Genomic DNA, 15,828 nt, shown 5'->3' with positions numbered 1-15,828 from the left:
CAAGATTATTGGGTTCTCCACACCACCTTGGTGTACTCGGGAGCATATCAAGCTCGGAAGAGCAAGACCCTTGGGAGTCCTAGAAGTGGGTTGCAGGCTATTCTCATAGAGACTGAAGAGTCCCAGGCCAGTGTTTGATTAGCTTGGTGGCAGAGTGTCTCTTTTGCATGCAAATGGTTCAGTCCCCAGCATCTCTGGGTAGCGCTGGGAATGTTCCTTATTTGAAACCCCAGAAAACCACTGCAAGGCATTGTAAACAATACTGAGCTAGATGGAGCAATTGCAGCCTATTTTCCAGGGACAGTCCTGGATTTACAGAAACCGCCCTGGTTTCTGATTTGATCACAGAATGCCCTGCTTTTCCTGCCCCTATTTTCATTGGAGAAATGTTGGAGGGTATGGAGTTATGCGACCCCCACAAGCCAAAGAGGTAAGTAACTATACAACCTACAGAAGACATCTGAAGTGAGCCCTGCATAGGGAAGCTTTTAATTTTTTAATGTTTTATTATGTTTTCATATATGTTGGAAGCCCAGTCTGATGGGCAGGGGAGTAATAATAATAATAATAATAATAATAATAATAATAATAATAATAATAATAATAGTGGAATAGGGCATCCCTATTTTCATCGGAGAAATGTTGGAGGGTACGCAATTGCCTTACTCACTATAGGGCAACTTTCTGCCCTATACAGGGTAAGGCTTTTATTAATTGTGCCTCTGGTGTGAAAAAATGTGACACACTGAGTATTTATTGCAGATATTATGAAGTATCTGTAGTATCTTTTTAAAAAAAGAGATCTCCTTTAGCATCTTTTTAAAAAAAACAACAACCAGGCTCTTGGATCCCTGTTTGAATTCATCAGCAAAGAGCTACTCAGGTATGCTGCAAAACAGAGTCTCTAAGTGAAGTACAAGAAGTTATCCTTCAAGAAAATGACATGTGCATGGCCTAATACAACTCCACATAACATCTGGATTCCCAGCTCCCATCCACTGGACCTTTGGCCATGCTGTCTGGGGTTTCCATCTCTGGCCTAATAGAACAGTCCCCTAGACAGAATTTTAGCAAAAGTGGAAGCCCCACTTAAATAAATTGAGAATTGAAGGTCAATGGAGGTTTCCCCACTTTTGCAGTCTGCTAACTGACCGTCAGAGAGCCTGCAGATAGAAATCTTGGGTCTCCAGCTGCTTTGAGACTGCAGTTCCCATGATCCCTGACCACTGGTCTTGCTAGCTAAAGATGATGGGAATTGTAGTCCAAAAACAGTTGGAGACCCAAGTTTGGGAAACAACTCTTAAAAAGAGCAGGGTATATCTGATATGATTTCTGTCTCACCCTAGGAGAGAAAAAGGCAAAAAATGTGCTTTTCCAAACAGATTTTAAAATGTATGACATGAAATGCTTATGGCTGCTTAACCAAAACCATCAAATGCCATCCTAGAGGACTTCTAGATAACCCTGAAGTTTGGACTGTGGCAAACCTCCAGAGCTGTGCTTCCCAATCTTGGGTCTCCAGAGCTGTGCTTTTGGACAATTCCCACCACTGCTTGCTAGCTAGAGATGATGGGAGTTGTAGTCCCAAAACAGCTAGAGACCAAAGTTTGGGAAACACTGCTCCAGGACAAGCATTGGGAACCTGTGGCCTTCCAGATGTTGTTGACTCCATCTCCCATCACCCCCAGCCAGCATGGCCAATGGCCAGGGATGATGGGAACTGTAGTCTAATGTCTGAAGGGCCTCAGGGTCCCCACCCTGCTTTAAGGTAAGGAACTTCCAAAATTGTGGCCCTGCTAGTAGGAATACATCGCTACATGTCTTCAACCGGTCATTCATAATTAGCATAAAAATATTAAGTTATAAAATGGGGAACACTTGGTATTCATTTAAAAAACATCAGCATGAATAAGAGCCTAGCTGATTATACAGGGTTCATTTATACCTCCACTGCTGCAGTGGCTGTTATCCTGAAACAGCAACACCTGCCTACAGATTCCAGGATCTTTAGAGCACAATTATGCTGAAAAATCACTGCTGTTCCAACTGCACACAACTACAATGAACTGTCATTCTCCTGAACAAAAGGTAAACAAACAAAAAAAAAGTCCCGGTTTAAACTCAACGAGCATAGATGAACTTAGAAATGAATATACAACTAGTATAATTATTATTGGGGGGGATGAAATTTGAAGTGCCTATGTCCTGGATTCAGGCGATACAAAAACACTGCAAAATACAAAAGCCCACAAAAAGCTGTATTTGGCAGCACATACTTCCTCATCAGAATTGCAGTTTTAAGGCACCCAGTTTACCCAAGCTGTTTGAAAATCTGTAGAGTCTCGTTGAGCCCTACTAATAAACAGCTTCTGGGTGCTTTATATTGTGGGCAACGCAAAGTTGCAAATGGCTAACTTGCTGTGGGGATCATCTCTGCACATAGGGGAGAGTTCAGATGTTCTTACTGAAGCACTGAGAAATCTTGAGGACAGCACCACTGTTAAGAGGAAAGCAGTTTCTTTTCTCAACCCGACTGGGCTTTGTGAGAAGTGTTTTTTTTTTGTTATATGCCTGAAATGCTAGGTTCAAGAGCCACACTACTGTGGGAAGCCCAAAGGAGAAAGGGGTTGTGTTTCAAAATCTCTTGTTCCCACTGCTCTCCTTTCAGCAGGGCAGTCTTGATCCTGACCTAGAGTTCTAATCATGTGCAGTAAATACTATGAGCTTTACAGGCCATGTTCCATGGGCATGGCCAGGATTTTTGTTAAGGGTGGGGCAGGACTTTTGTTAAGGGAGGGGCAGAATCAGCATGATTGGTCAGTCGGAAGTTGAACAGAATCCGTTCCGGAAGTCCTTTCGACTTCCAAAACGCTGGGAAACCAAAGTGCAGCTTCCAATTGGCTTCAGAAAGCTCCTGCAACCAATCAGAAGCCCTGTCGGATGTTCGGGTTCCAAAGAACATCGGCAAACCGGAACACTCACTTCCAGGTTTGCGGAGTTCAGGATCCAAGGTAAGACTGTATTTCTATTGTTTTACTTGATGGGGGGCAGCTGCCCCACCTTGGCTATGCCCATGCCATGCTCCCAAGTAAACAGACTGCCACCATGTGCGGGCTTCCTTAGGAGTAATCCCTACCAAAGTCAATGGGATAGCTATTGTAATTTTTTTGTTATATTCAAATGTACATTCCGGAATCAGAATTGGTACTAAACAGGCTGACCAGAATACCAATCCTAAATGCAGGAAGTCAAGGTCCAAAATCCCTATTGGCTAATCTGAGAATGGTCATAGGCAAAATATGATTCAGATAAACACAGTTCCTGTTGATTTTTAATTCTAAAGATCACCTGATGAAAATCTACATTGAACTCATTACCCCATGCCTGATCCAACCTCATATACCGGGCCTGGTCCAAAATCTAACTCTGTTTCTCAAACTTGAGTCGCCATCTGTTTTTGGACTACAGCTCCCATCATCCCTAGCTAACAAGGTCAGGGATGATGGGAATTGTAGTCCAAAAACAGACCGAGACTCAAGGTTGGGAAGCATTGAATTCTAACTCAAGTTTGCTCAGCAAGCAATTTATTACAGGCAATACTAAGTTGTATTACATTTTTTGCAGGCATTATTTTCTATCAATGAAAGGGACGGAAATAACGTAGAGAAATGTCTATAAAAAGCAGCAAGTATAACACATCATTTAACTGCTATTTATTTTCATAAACATGAGGTATTTCAAAGTGCTATAAAGATGCAGCACTAAATGTACATCGTTGGAAGAAATTAAACACAGAACTTTGCAATTACCCAGTTCTATGCAACAAACATTAACAAATACATTAACTGGAAGAAACAGGCTAGGAAAAAAAGGCATATATAGTAAATTTTCTTTACAAAAGTTTTCTTAGTTCAAAAAAGTGATAAAGTAATATCTACTCAAAACTTTCCACAACCATTTTCATACGAAAATATAAGTATCAAATTTAGTTATGTATCAGCGTCATACTAAAGTATACAGGCAGTGTAAGAATTAGTACAGTACATAACAGAGATTAACAATATATTTGCATACAAAAACATGCTCCTCAAACATTGAGGTATTACAGTACTTAGGTATGAACTTCCAGTCTAATATTGGTAGCAAAAAGTCACCTCTCATAACCCAAGACATGTACAAAAGGCAAGTGTGGGTGTGTATTTTATTTACAGAGGTGTGGCTTGTTCCCCACTCTCTCCCCGCCCTCCCCCCCAGGGTACAAAATGGTTTTGCCCCATAACACCTGGTAGAACATAAGCACCATTTAAAAAGGAATGAATATTTCCAAACTGAACTGGATGTCATAAGCAGATCCAAAGGCTCACAACATTGATAAAGAACATATACAGTTCTAAGAGGAAATACAAAAGGCATCCCCGTCACGGTTTGGCAGTCTCTTCCAATTCGGAGACTGGATTGAAAAGTAAAACCAACATTCTTAACGTCAAAAAACATAACTCTCTTTAAGGAATCAAAAATGTGCAAAGTGGCAGTGGCTGTCCAGATCAGACAATTTTAAAAAACGAAACAAAAAAACAACGCTGTTATTTATTTTTTTAATATCTCTCTCTCTTTTTTTTAGCAAGTCTGCATGTGCTCCAATTTTTTTATCAGCTGCTGTTGTCTGACTTGCAGTTTTTCCTTTTCTAGCAACAACTTGTGCTCCTCGGCATGTAGCGAATGAACGTACTCGGTGGCTTTTTTCAAGATGACGACTTTTGCCGCCTTCTCGTTTTTCACCAGTTCCGGCACATGGTCCCTAAGCGTGAGGAAACTCGACCTCAGGTCGTTGCGCCGCTGGCGCTCCAAGATGTTGTGGTTACGCCGGCGCTCGCTGTCTTCCGAATCGGAGCTTCGGGGACTGGAGCTCTTGGCCTTGGGTTGGGTCATGGCTTTGACGGGACGGGGCGCTTCAGTTTTTAGCTTTTTCTGGGGCGGCACCTCCTCGCTTTCGATGTAAGGCGAAGGCGCGGCGTAGTTATGCTGCTGGTGAATAGGGGCACAGCGCTTTAGAAGGACTTCGTTTGGCTGAGTTCTCACGGAGGCAAAAGAGGTGGCGCTTCTGGGGCGCGTCGCAACCGTGAGGGTGGTCACGGCCTTGTAGGATGAGGACCGCCTCTTTTCCACGGTGACCACGTCGATTTCCTCGTCGTCCTCCTCCTCTTCGTCATCTTCATCTTTTAACACATCGGGGAGAGAGAGAAGAAACAGGGAGATGTTACCATCTCAGGAAAGCACACCAGAAGGCTCTCAAGCATTTAGCATTAATTAGCATATATGTGTGCGAAATGAAAGCAATTCCCAAGGCAAATGCCCATGTATAAATATTTAAGCAACACAAAAGAGGCAGTGGAGGCAGGGAAACAGCATTTAAAGGTAAAAGAGAAAGGACTTTGTATACATGTGCCTTAGAGGCTACATGCTATGCTATATAGTTCTGCAGGTCTTGTAACCAAGATGTAGCTCTAGATCCACATGAAATAGCACAAAGCACTGGATTTCAAGCTGTGCAGGAAAGCAAATAAATTTGCAACCCAAATAATCATAGGAGGATGAAAATAAATCTGGAAACGAAATACCCTAATTTGAATTTTAAGCTACCAGTCTGTGCTCTAAATTGCACGGACAATACAAGCAGGCACACAATGCACATTAAATGTACAAACACGCACATCTTGCTTGACTGAAAAGGGACTGGGAAACCAAACAATAGCTGGATTTGTTCTAACAGGGAATGCAGAGCTCTTCCAGTTGGTAGCCAAAGTTTTGGTTTACTGCCAGGAAGACAGCTGTTGGGAGGAAATGCTCCTTCACTCAAAGCTGTCAAGATGCAGACATGAAGGGAGGAGCGAGTGTTTTGAAACAGGAGGCTGTTCGTCAACTTTATGATTCTGGTCATAGGGATACTTTCATTTACATATGGGAAGCTGTGTTTATTACCATCCCTCTCTCCCACCAGGAGTGTAAATGTTTCACTTAACTTGTAGCTCAGCATTTTGTATTTCCTCCCTGCTAAAACACCTGCTAAATTGCTGGACGATGAGGGAAAGCATGAATTTTTGATGCCTCGTGCAAAATAAACAATCCATGCCCAGCACAAAAGAGCAAATCGCTCTTGTGTTTTCACAATACGCTGTTGCATGCAAAACTTGTATATAGTATATATGGCAGCAGAAATGGAACCAGGTGCAGAACTGCAGTGATGTTTAGCATAAATATGTTGTAGGCTTGCAGATTTATTTTTTAAAATGAATTTCTTCCATCCATCCATCATCAGCACTGCAAAGTTTGTGTGTAAGGTAGGAGGAACCTATACAACTGTCTGGAACGGGAGTCCCCAAGGGAAACTTTTTTGATAAGAATAATGATCTGAGAGAGGCATGTACCCTGCCACCTACTGGTCATGCTTTGTAATGTTTCTAGCAGGGAAGCAATTAAACTCACCTACCAGTTTGGAAAGCCAGTCTAGATTATTATTTATTAATCTTTTTTTAAAAAATAATAATAATGCAAGTAGACTACATTCTACAAGCATTTTCTCCCTATGAAACAACCGCAGTAGCCCTATGTATCATGTCTTTGCAGAGCTCCTGGGCATAAATATCAGCAGCATTCATTACCCCTCCCTCAATTCCACAGGAGTCAAATGGCCTCTCTCCTTCCCGGTGTCTCCCCCTCCCACCTCTGCTGTAAACCTCTCTTTCCACCTTATTGCTTTGTAGCAGAAGGTTCGCCTGGAGATCAAGCCACCTTGGGCATAGCTCAATTGGTTAAGAGTGCTGTACTGATAAAATCGCCAAGGTTGCAGGTTCAATCCTGCTGCATATTCCTGCGAAGAACCACAAGGTTCCTTCCAGCTCTAGAATTCTGTGACTTCCACTCAGTCTTACTATTACTGAGACATGACCTATAGGAATATACAGATCTGCATACTTTGGTTTGGTGTGTAAAGGGGGGGAGGGATAAGCCTTAGCTATGATTTGGATGCAAGAAGGAAAAGGTTACAGCCTGGGAGACAAAACAAAACAACCAGAAGAAATCATTTCCTTGTTCTCTAGGTAAAGAGGCAGCTCTGTCCAAATGCACCAGCCTAATGGAGATGCACTGGGATCATTCAACAGCATTGGTGATCAGCCACCCAACCACTGGTGATCACCCACCCAGCTTCCTATCGATTCACAGAATCATAATCCTGAGGACCATTAAGTCCAACCCCCTGCAATGCAGCTGATCGAACCCGCAACCCCGGGAGTTATCAGCACCCTGCTCTAACCAACTGAGCTATCCAGGCATAGCTGTCGCCACTCTGGCTGGTGGCACAACTGAAGCAAGGCAGCTGTGCTACTGTGCTGGCTTGCTGTGAGGGGCAGGGGGAAGAGCGTTGCAAGTCGAAACACCCCCCCCCCCTCCCAATGGAGCGGGAAAGCATGTGGCTATTTACCGGAATCGCTGAGCGTGTCATCGCCAGAGCTGCTGCCGGTCCGGCTGTCACTGGCTGCGCTTGGGTGGCAGCCGCTGTGCTGAGCAGGAGCCGCCACCCCTGGAACCGCCTCGCTGCCGCCGCCAAGGTTCCCCCGGATCCCAGCCGCTGCAGCAGGAGCAGCCGGCTCCCTCTTGTTCATAGGGAAGGGGAACACCACGGCTGGATCCACGCACTCCGATACAGAGTTGTTCAGCTGCGCCTGGCTGCTGCCATTGTTCGCAGAGCTGCTGGCGGTGGCGGCGGCAGCGGCGGCGGCAGCAGAGAGGGCTGTAGACCCAGCTGTGGCCGGCGCGACAGCTGTTCCTCCTTTGCTCTGCGGCTTCTCGTTGGCCGCTGCCCTCTCCAGCTTCTCGCTGGCGGAAAAGCCGCTCCACATGCAGTCCTGGATGATGATGGCGTTCAGGTTGCTGTTCTCCCCCAAGCCGGTCTCGAAGGAGTCCCCTCCATCGCCGCCGCCCCACAGGTCCGCTTCCGGGGGCAAGAGCAGCAATTCCGAAGCCCAGTCCAGAGGGTCGGCGGTTCGGAACCCCCCTAGAGTCCCCGCCCCGCCCCAACTCGAAACGGGGGCTCCCCCGGGGGGGGTTTCTTGCAGACCTGCCGGGCTGGGAGACAAGGGAGGTGTAGGCAGTAGCTCGAACTTTTTCCAGATGTCCTCCCCCGGGGGAGCAGAGTCAGGACCGCACAAATAAAAATCATCTTCGTCCGGGTAGAAGCAAGGCTGCAAGGAGTCGAATTCAAGATCTGGGTTTTTACTGACCATCCCTGGCATCTCTGCGTACTTTCCTTCCGAGAAGAAATCTTGTGTTTTGTTTTTTCCCCACTTGGTGTGAAAGGAGATGCACCCCCCCAATCGCCTTTCCAGGCAGGATCACAAACTAAGCAGGAGAGAAGTGGGAGGGGGAAAAAACAAAAACAAATTAGACTTTTTTAAAAAAATCAGAAACACACACCTATCCTGTGATACAGTCCCACAGAAACAAAAGCTCTCCACCCACATACAGCAACAGTTCCCGGGTTTCTTCTACCTTCTGTAGAGAAACAGCAGGAAAATCTGAACAGGGCTATATGAATGTACAAGGACTTGTCTTCAACTCCTGCACGCTGCTGTCTCTCAAGTCTGCTCCTTGGGGCGCACCCCCTTCAATCCGGGGAGGGGAGGAAATGTTCACAGATGCAGAGAGAAATTCATCCAGCGGCAGACACCGTGGGGGGGGGAGAACCCACCCACCCTCTGGATATTCGAGCAAAGTAAGAGGAAGTTTCTGCCCTCTTTTGTCATCTGCAGGCTACGCAGAGAGAGGGAAAAGGAGGACGACGGATGTTGGGGGGGGGGAATGGAGGGGAGAGGCGCGCTCGGCGCTACTTTGCAAATTGCCATTCCGTTCACTCCCAAGCGCGCTTCCAGAAACCCACACGCAGAGAGGGGAGTAGGAAGGCGAACTAGGAAGTCTCCCAAAGCAGCAGCAGCAGCATTATGCAACAGAATGAAATTCATTCACACACACCAACACAGCCTCTCAATATAGGCGACAGGAAGTTTTTGCGCCACACTGATTGTGGGCAGGCAGGCTGGTTGGGGAGGAAGGGGGGAAAATATATATATATATTGCGTTGTAAATTGCGAAAAAAATTAAACAGAAAAACACTACAAGTTCCAACCCAGGCATCCACGATTTTGCAGGCATATTTTAAAACGGACAACACACGCACCGAAGCGCACCTCTCCATTCTGCGCGCAAAAAGCAGGATCGCGCCAGTCCAGACATGTAAAAGTCTGCAATAGGTTTCCACCAAAGCAAAAACAAAACAAAAACCCCGTCCATGCTGAATGGACGTCGCGGGCACCGGGATATTAAAGGAAAGCAGGGGAGGGAGGAGAGGAAAGCGGGGGAGGTTTTCTTTTTCCCCCTTTCTGTAATGAAGCCCGGGATCAATAGCAATAATAACTGCACGGAACGGAAAAGCTTTCCCGACCGGAGCTCGCCAAAGCAACCCACACCGCGGATACGAAGCCATCCCAGCTGCTGCTCTCGCCTGCCCCGCCCCCCTGATCGCTCCCACTATTGTACACGAGAGATCGCCACTATTTATTATTATTATTATTATTTCACCTCCACCAAAGGCTTGCTAAATTTCCTCGCGCGGAACGCAGCAAAGGGCACAAAAGCGCAGACGCGCGCAAGCTCCTCGCGCAGCCACATCAACAGTTTTAAGCGCTCGGTGGGAGGGCGGGGGGGGGGGAGGCGGCGGAAATAAATAAAAATAAACCGCAGCATGGTTGGCTTGCGATGAATGAGGGAAACAACCAACAACAAACAACACACGCATAGACAACGCGCCAGCCATCAGGAGACACTAGGTATCTATCCTTCCAAACAAACAAAAACAAAACAAAACACCACAACACACCCAACGGCACCCCACCTCTCCAAATTGAGGCTTGGGCTGCATCGGTTAAGACAGATTTTATTCTCTTCTTTTTTCCCCCCTCTCCCAAGTGGCTCTTTTTGCGCGCGCGCACCCGGGCACATCTTACCTGCTGGATGGCGGTGGCTGCTGCACGGAAAATGGGTGGGTGCGTGGGGGGCGAGGGAGAGAGGACTGGGGGTGGGGGGCGCGCGAGTTAAGCCCGAGGATGTCCTTGCACTTTCCAGAGCACCAGCAAGCCCGGTCGACCCCCCCACCCTCCAGCCGGGCTTAAGCCTCCGCATCCACCCTTGCTTGCAGACAGATGACTGTCACTGAGTGGGCTTTGAAGCTCTTGTATGTTATTAACTACCCAAAAAAAATAAAAAAAAAATCCTGACACACCCGGGGAGGGAAAGGGGGGGGAGTGGAAGAGAGAGGGAGAGATCCAGCCTTAACCCCACCCCCCTGATTTCCATAAAAGCAGGGGAGGTGCCAGGCATTTGGCGCCAAAATCCCCTCTGCTTCTTCTTTTCTTCTCTTTGCAAAGCGGCGGCAGGAGAGGCGCTTGCAAAAGAAATGCAAAGCCGCCGACGCGCACTCCCGCTGGGTTTTGCTCCGCCGCCTGATCGTGGGTGGGTCGCGCACTTTGCAAAGGAGAGGAGGCGTCTCTCTTTCTCTCTCTCTCCCCCCCCCGCACCACCAGTTGGCAATGCCAACCGACCTGGTGGATCTAGGTGCAAGTTTACTCGGGTGCAAACCTCGCAGGGAGCAGCTCCTCATTGAAGATAAACGCCGTGCGTGACAAGCGCCCGCCTCCTTCTCGGTGTCATCCTGCCCTCTTCCACCTCCCCCCCCCCAATGTATTTTATTTTAATTTTTTGCACAAGATTTTTATTTTATTTTGCAAAGCTTCCGTTCAGGCGAGGAATTTTGCAGAAGGAAGCAGGGAGGGAGAGAGGTGGTGGGTGGGGTGGGGTGGAACACGATAATTGCCTGGGCTTTGTCTCAGGCTTTGTTGCAAGTATGCGTTGACCTGGGATTGCGTAGTACGGGAGAAAGAGGGAAGCTGCAGCTTCTTCGTCCTTAAACGGACAAGTGCCTGCGGAAGAGGTTTACCCTGGGGCTGCTGAGGGTAAAATAAATAATGCACCCCGCCTCCCCAAATTCCCCGAGCCTCTCCAGTTGTGTACATCCGTCTTTCGCCCCCCTCCTTGGCTTCCGACATTGTATATGAATCCTGCACAACGGTTGCAGGACAGAGCAGCTTCGCTCTGCAAAAGGCGACCCCTCGCGGATGCAGAAAGAGAAGCAAGCGTTCTGAACAATATCCGAGCGTAGGCAAACGTATTACATGTATGACCTCACCCAAGCTAGGTAAACATTGCGCGAGCTAGAGGTCCCGTTCTCCTTTTTTTTGTTTTGTTTAATTTTCGTTTATTTATTTAGATTATTTACAGCCCGCTTTCCGAATGGAATTCGCTGAAAGGGCACGTGCGTCTGCACACGGAGACAAACAGTTAAAAGTGCAATAAAATCAAATGGCAAGATAAGAGAAGAGGCAAATTGGAAGCACATGACATTAGAAACTACTGCTTCAAAAGAGAACACTCACCTAAGGTTATAATCCTGCAGAGGCTTATTTGGGAGTTAAGCCCCACTGAAATAAGGAGTCTCCTTATTAGCCATATACAGTGGTACCTCGGGTTAAGAACTTAATTCGTTCTGGAGGTCTGTTCTTAACCTGAAAATGTTATCCTGAAGCACCACTTTAGCTAATGGGGCCTCCTGCTGCTGCTGGGCCACCACTGCACAATTTCTGTTCTCATCCTGAAGCAAAGTTCTTAACCCGAGGTACTATTTCTGGGTTAGCGGAGTCTGTAACCTGAAGCGTATGTAACCTGAAGCATATGTAACCCGAGGTACCACTGTATAGGGTTGCCGTATAACCTTTTTTCACCAGGATATGTCCTCTTTTTCATGGGTAGAGTTGTCATAGCTATCCATACTTAAAAGCAGAAGTCGGCCAACGCGTCCTCTTTTTTGCTCTTCAAAATGTGGCAACCCTAACAGAATTCTGCGGTACCAAAAGAAAAAAAAATCCTGTAGCGAAAAGTGAATTCACTAGCTGGGGTTGGGGGCAACACGCACACACAAAGGTATGCCACACACAGGCACTAACTCTATGGGGCCCTGGTTCTTTTGGCATCCCCAATTACATTTTTAGCCATCCCCCATAGCGGGTGGTGCTGTGGGTTAAACCACAGAGCCTAGGGCTTGCCGATCAGAAGGTCGGTGGTTCAAATCCCCGCAACGGGGTGATCTCTCGTCGTTCGGGCCCAGCTCCTGCCCACTTAGAAGCCGAAAGCACGCCAGTGCAAGTAGATAAATAGGTACCACTCCGGCGGGGAGGTAAACGGCGTTTCCGTGCGCTGCTCTGGTTCGCCAGAAGCAGCTTAGTCATGTTGGCCACATGACCCGGAAGCTGTACACCGGCTCCATTGGCCAATAAGGAGAGATGAGCACCGCAACCCCAGAGTCGGTCAGGGGTCAGGACTTAATGGTCAGGGGTCCCTTTACCTTTACCTATATATTTTCTGCAAGTTGGCTCCTCCCTTGGGCACCCACCTCTTGCCACCGTCCCCCAGCTGATCGCCACCCTCTTTCCCCAGCTGGCTTCCCAGCTTTTGGCACCATTTCTGAACACATCTGAGCTGGGGCAGCTGGGGAGAAGCAGGCCAGCCGGCCAGTAGGAGAGGCCAGCGGACAGGTTTGGAATGGGGTGGCTGAGCAACCCAAAACTTACTGCATTTGGGTGAGGAGAAAGAAACTAGTGGGTGGGGGAGAAGGGAAGGGTAGTACACTCCGCAGAAGTGCAGGGAGGGGGGCAATATTTTCTTCCAGTTGGCGCCTACAATGTCCAAATATCGCGGCAAGAATACTCATCGCAAAGTACTGGAAGACACAAGAATTACCCACCTTAGAAGAATGGCAGATGAAGGTGATAGACTATATGGGCTTGGCAGAGATGACGAGCAGAATCCGAAACCAGGGAAGAGAAACAGCGGAAGAAGATTGGAAAAAATTTAAGGACTATTTAAAGAAATATTGCAAAATCAATGAATGTTAAAATGACGCTGGATTTGAAAATGGATATGTTAAAGAGAAATAGTAAGATTGAAATTAAGACAAAAATAAGTAAGGATTTGCTGAACAGTTAATTAGAAATTGGAATACAGAAAGGGGAGGTATGAGGAAGTCGAGAAAGTAAGATACAAGAAATTAAGGGTCGAAATTATATGTGTTTTTATGTTTTTATGTTTGTTTTGTTTATTGTATAGTTTTGTTTTTGTTGTGATTAAAAAAAACTTTTGAAACCTTCAATAAAAATTTATTTTTTAAACAAACAAACAAATATCCTCAGTTGCAGATTTTAGGTGTGGGAAGGAGTATGTGGCAAATTGTCTCCCTTAGGTATTCTGGGCCCAGACAGTACAATGCTTCAATTGTAAAATCCAAGCAACTCGAATTCAGCCCCAAAACAAATCGGCAACAAGGGGAGCTCAAGGAAAATAAGTTCTACATGCTCCCTAGATGTAACGTTGAAATTGTTGCATGCTGAGCAGGTTGCAGGTTCCAAACAGCCTCCAAGGGCAGCCCCTCATGTAGTGCTTTACAGTAGTCCAGCTGGAAGATTTATCAGGCACACACTGGTCTTAATACCTCAGAAAAGGCATAGCTGCCTAATGAACAGAAGCTGGCCATCCAGGATGAGGCTTAGGTCCAGAAACTTCTGTTTGCTGGATCCTTGAACTTTCAGCTCTAGTTGAAAACATCCCTCTTTTTTTGTTTTGTTGAAGCCATGCAGAAAATCTGGCATTGGTGGTGTGAGACTTGACAGGTGCTCCCGTCTGTTGTATGGCTTTGTCTTGTGTCGCACAAATGGTAAGAACACGATGTGGGTAGGCTGAAGGCTTCATTAACTTCTGTACATTTGCCTGTTCCCTGGTTTTTCAAGCTCGTGAGTCAGACCGAATGCTTGCGGTAATCAAATTTGGCTCCCATACTTCTTTATCCTTGGTTTCTGCCTCGCTCGGTACCGTAACAAAACAAAACAAAAATCACATTGATGCTACAACCTCAAATCTACATGGGAGTTTGTTTCACTGACAGCCACCTGCAGCTTTGAACGCGTTTCTTTTACTTACACACCCAAGTTTTCTTTGTGGATCAGAAGGGAAATTTTCAGTCTCCCGGTCGCATGCTGAATTGATTTCTGTTCCTGCCCCCTCCCCTTTGTTGAGCACACAAGCTTCCCTTAATGATGGGTTCTCTAGGTACAATTGTCAAAACCATTATGTAATTGAAGTAACTCACTCCATGCGTTCTGGCTTCCCAGCACTGCACAGAAATGGCCCATAGAAGCCATCTGTGTCCTGATTACAAAGGACTTGAGTCTGAACGCTCGCAGGCTTCAGCAAAGCAATCTGGGAGCAGGGCTTCTGCGGAGTTTGGGATTCAGGTATTACAGTTTGCTCTCGAAGTGCCTGTCATCCGATGCATATTGAGAGTGCAAAAGTAATAATAATAATAATAATACTCTTTCATCTGCAAAAAAGTTATTTCCTGTTATCGTAATGGGTGGTACGTCTGCAGGCAAGGAGAAGTTGTACATTGTGATGACTTGGAGAAGTTGTCGTATCTGTCTTGAGTGTTCGGTGGATTCCTCCCAGGGAAAACCAAGCCACCCAACACCAGGAACAGAAGACAAGTCCTAATACATCTCCTGGAGGTATTTAAGCAGAGGATGCATCAGGGATGCTGTAGTTGCTCCCTGCATTGGAGATCCAGCATTATTGCATCAAATACACGGAGCAATGGATCCAAACTACAAGAAAGAAGATTCCACCTAAACATTAGGAAGAACTTCCTGACAGTAAGAGCTGTTCGACAGTGGAATTTGCTGCCAAGGAGTGTGGTGGAGTCTCCTTCTTTGGAGGTCTTTAAGCAGAGGCTTGACAACCATATGTCAGGAGTGCTCTGATGGTGTTTCCTGCATGGCAGGGGGTTGGATTCGATGGCCCTTGTGGTCTCTTCCAACTCTATGATTCTATGATTCTATGATTCTAAATGACCTCCAGGGCCGCTTTGAACACTGAGGAGTCTAAACTCAACATAGTATTCTCTCCCATAGGAGTGAATAACATCCGTTCACATGGGATCAGCGTTCGAAACCCACCCCATTGTTCTAGGCGCGTTTTGCGATGGGAAATTTCATTAACGTGAGCAGTTTCTGAGCCTAAGGTTTCAGATTAAAACTTCCACTGCTGGAATGAAAGGAGGACCTTTTTGCGTGTTCAGACCCAGAGACCTCCCCTCTAAATAAACACACATTTGACTCAAATTTTAGTTTTGGTTTTTGGCAGAATTTAGACCACAACTTTATTGATTACAGAAAGTGAGTGGTTGCATAGGCTCTGGTTTGACTAATTCCCTTCACCCTTGCAGGTAGCGCTGACCCAGGGCACCAGCATAGGTCAGCCAAGGGTGAACACCTGAGGCAGGTGAAAAGCCAGGGAACAGACTCTGTTCACTCCCCAGATGCTCCCCTGGACTCAGGCATGGGCACAACCCCCTCTCAGGGTTGACCAAACCAAGTTGAGTCCCTGGATTCCTTTAACGGAATACCCTTCACATAGGGATGGTGAAACTGTTCTCCTATTCCTATCACCTGAACCACTGCTTATCCACAACCTTACAAGTTGTGACGAATTGCTACATGGCAGGCGAAACCCAAATGGCAACAGCCAATCAGCCAAGTGGGGGAAATTCCTGCCGTGCCCCTGTCCCGATGACAGACGACACACGACGGCATAGCAAGGTCAAGCGCAAAGCCCTAA

General features: G+C 46.6%; 1 protein-coding gene across 4 annotated transcripts; it reads right to left on the bottom strand.

Annotated features, from left to right (window-relative positions):
• Positions 1–3,698: 3,698 nt before the first annotated feature.
• Positions 3,699–10,680, bottom strand: MYCN (MYCN proto-oncogene, bHLH transcription factor). 4 transcript variants are annotated; one of them, XM_081189144.1, is made up of 3 exons: positions 10,059–10,680; positions 7,481–8,397; positions 3,699–5,216 (listed from the first exon to the last, which is right to left on the bottom strand). In XM_081189144.1, exons 2-3 carry the CDS (start codon positions 8,289–8,291, stop codon positions 4,618–4,620), a joined length of 1,410 nt encoding a protein of 469 aa, XP_081045270.1. In that variant the 5' UTR covers positions 8,292–8,397; positions 10,059–10,680; the 3' UTR covers positions 3,699–4,617. The 4 variants fall into 4 exon arrangements, with proteins under 4 accessions (XP_081045270.1, XP_081045273.1, XP_081045272.1 ...); XM_081189147.1 differs by lacking the exon at positions 10,059–10,680 and adding an exon at positions 9,634–9,657; XM_081189146.1 differs by lacking the exon at positions 10,059–10,680 and adding an exon at positions 9,233–9,586.
• Between the last annotated feature and the right edge of the window lie 5,148 nt (positions 10,681–15,828).

This window comes from Podarcis bocagei (assembly GCF_964188305.1).
Source record: "Podarcis bocagei genome assembly, chromosome: 3".
Taxonomy (NCBI): domain Eukaryota; kingdom Metazoa; phylum Chordata; class Lepidosauria; order Squamata; family Lacertidae; genus Podarcis; species Podarcis bocagei.
This window is presented reverse-complemented; position numbering and strand designations above follow the sequence as displayed.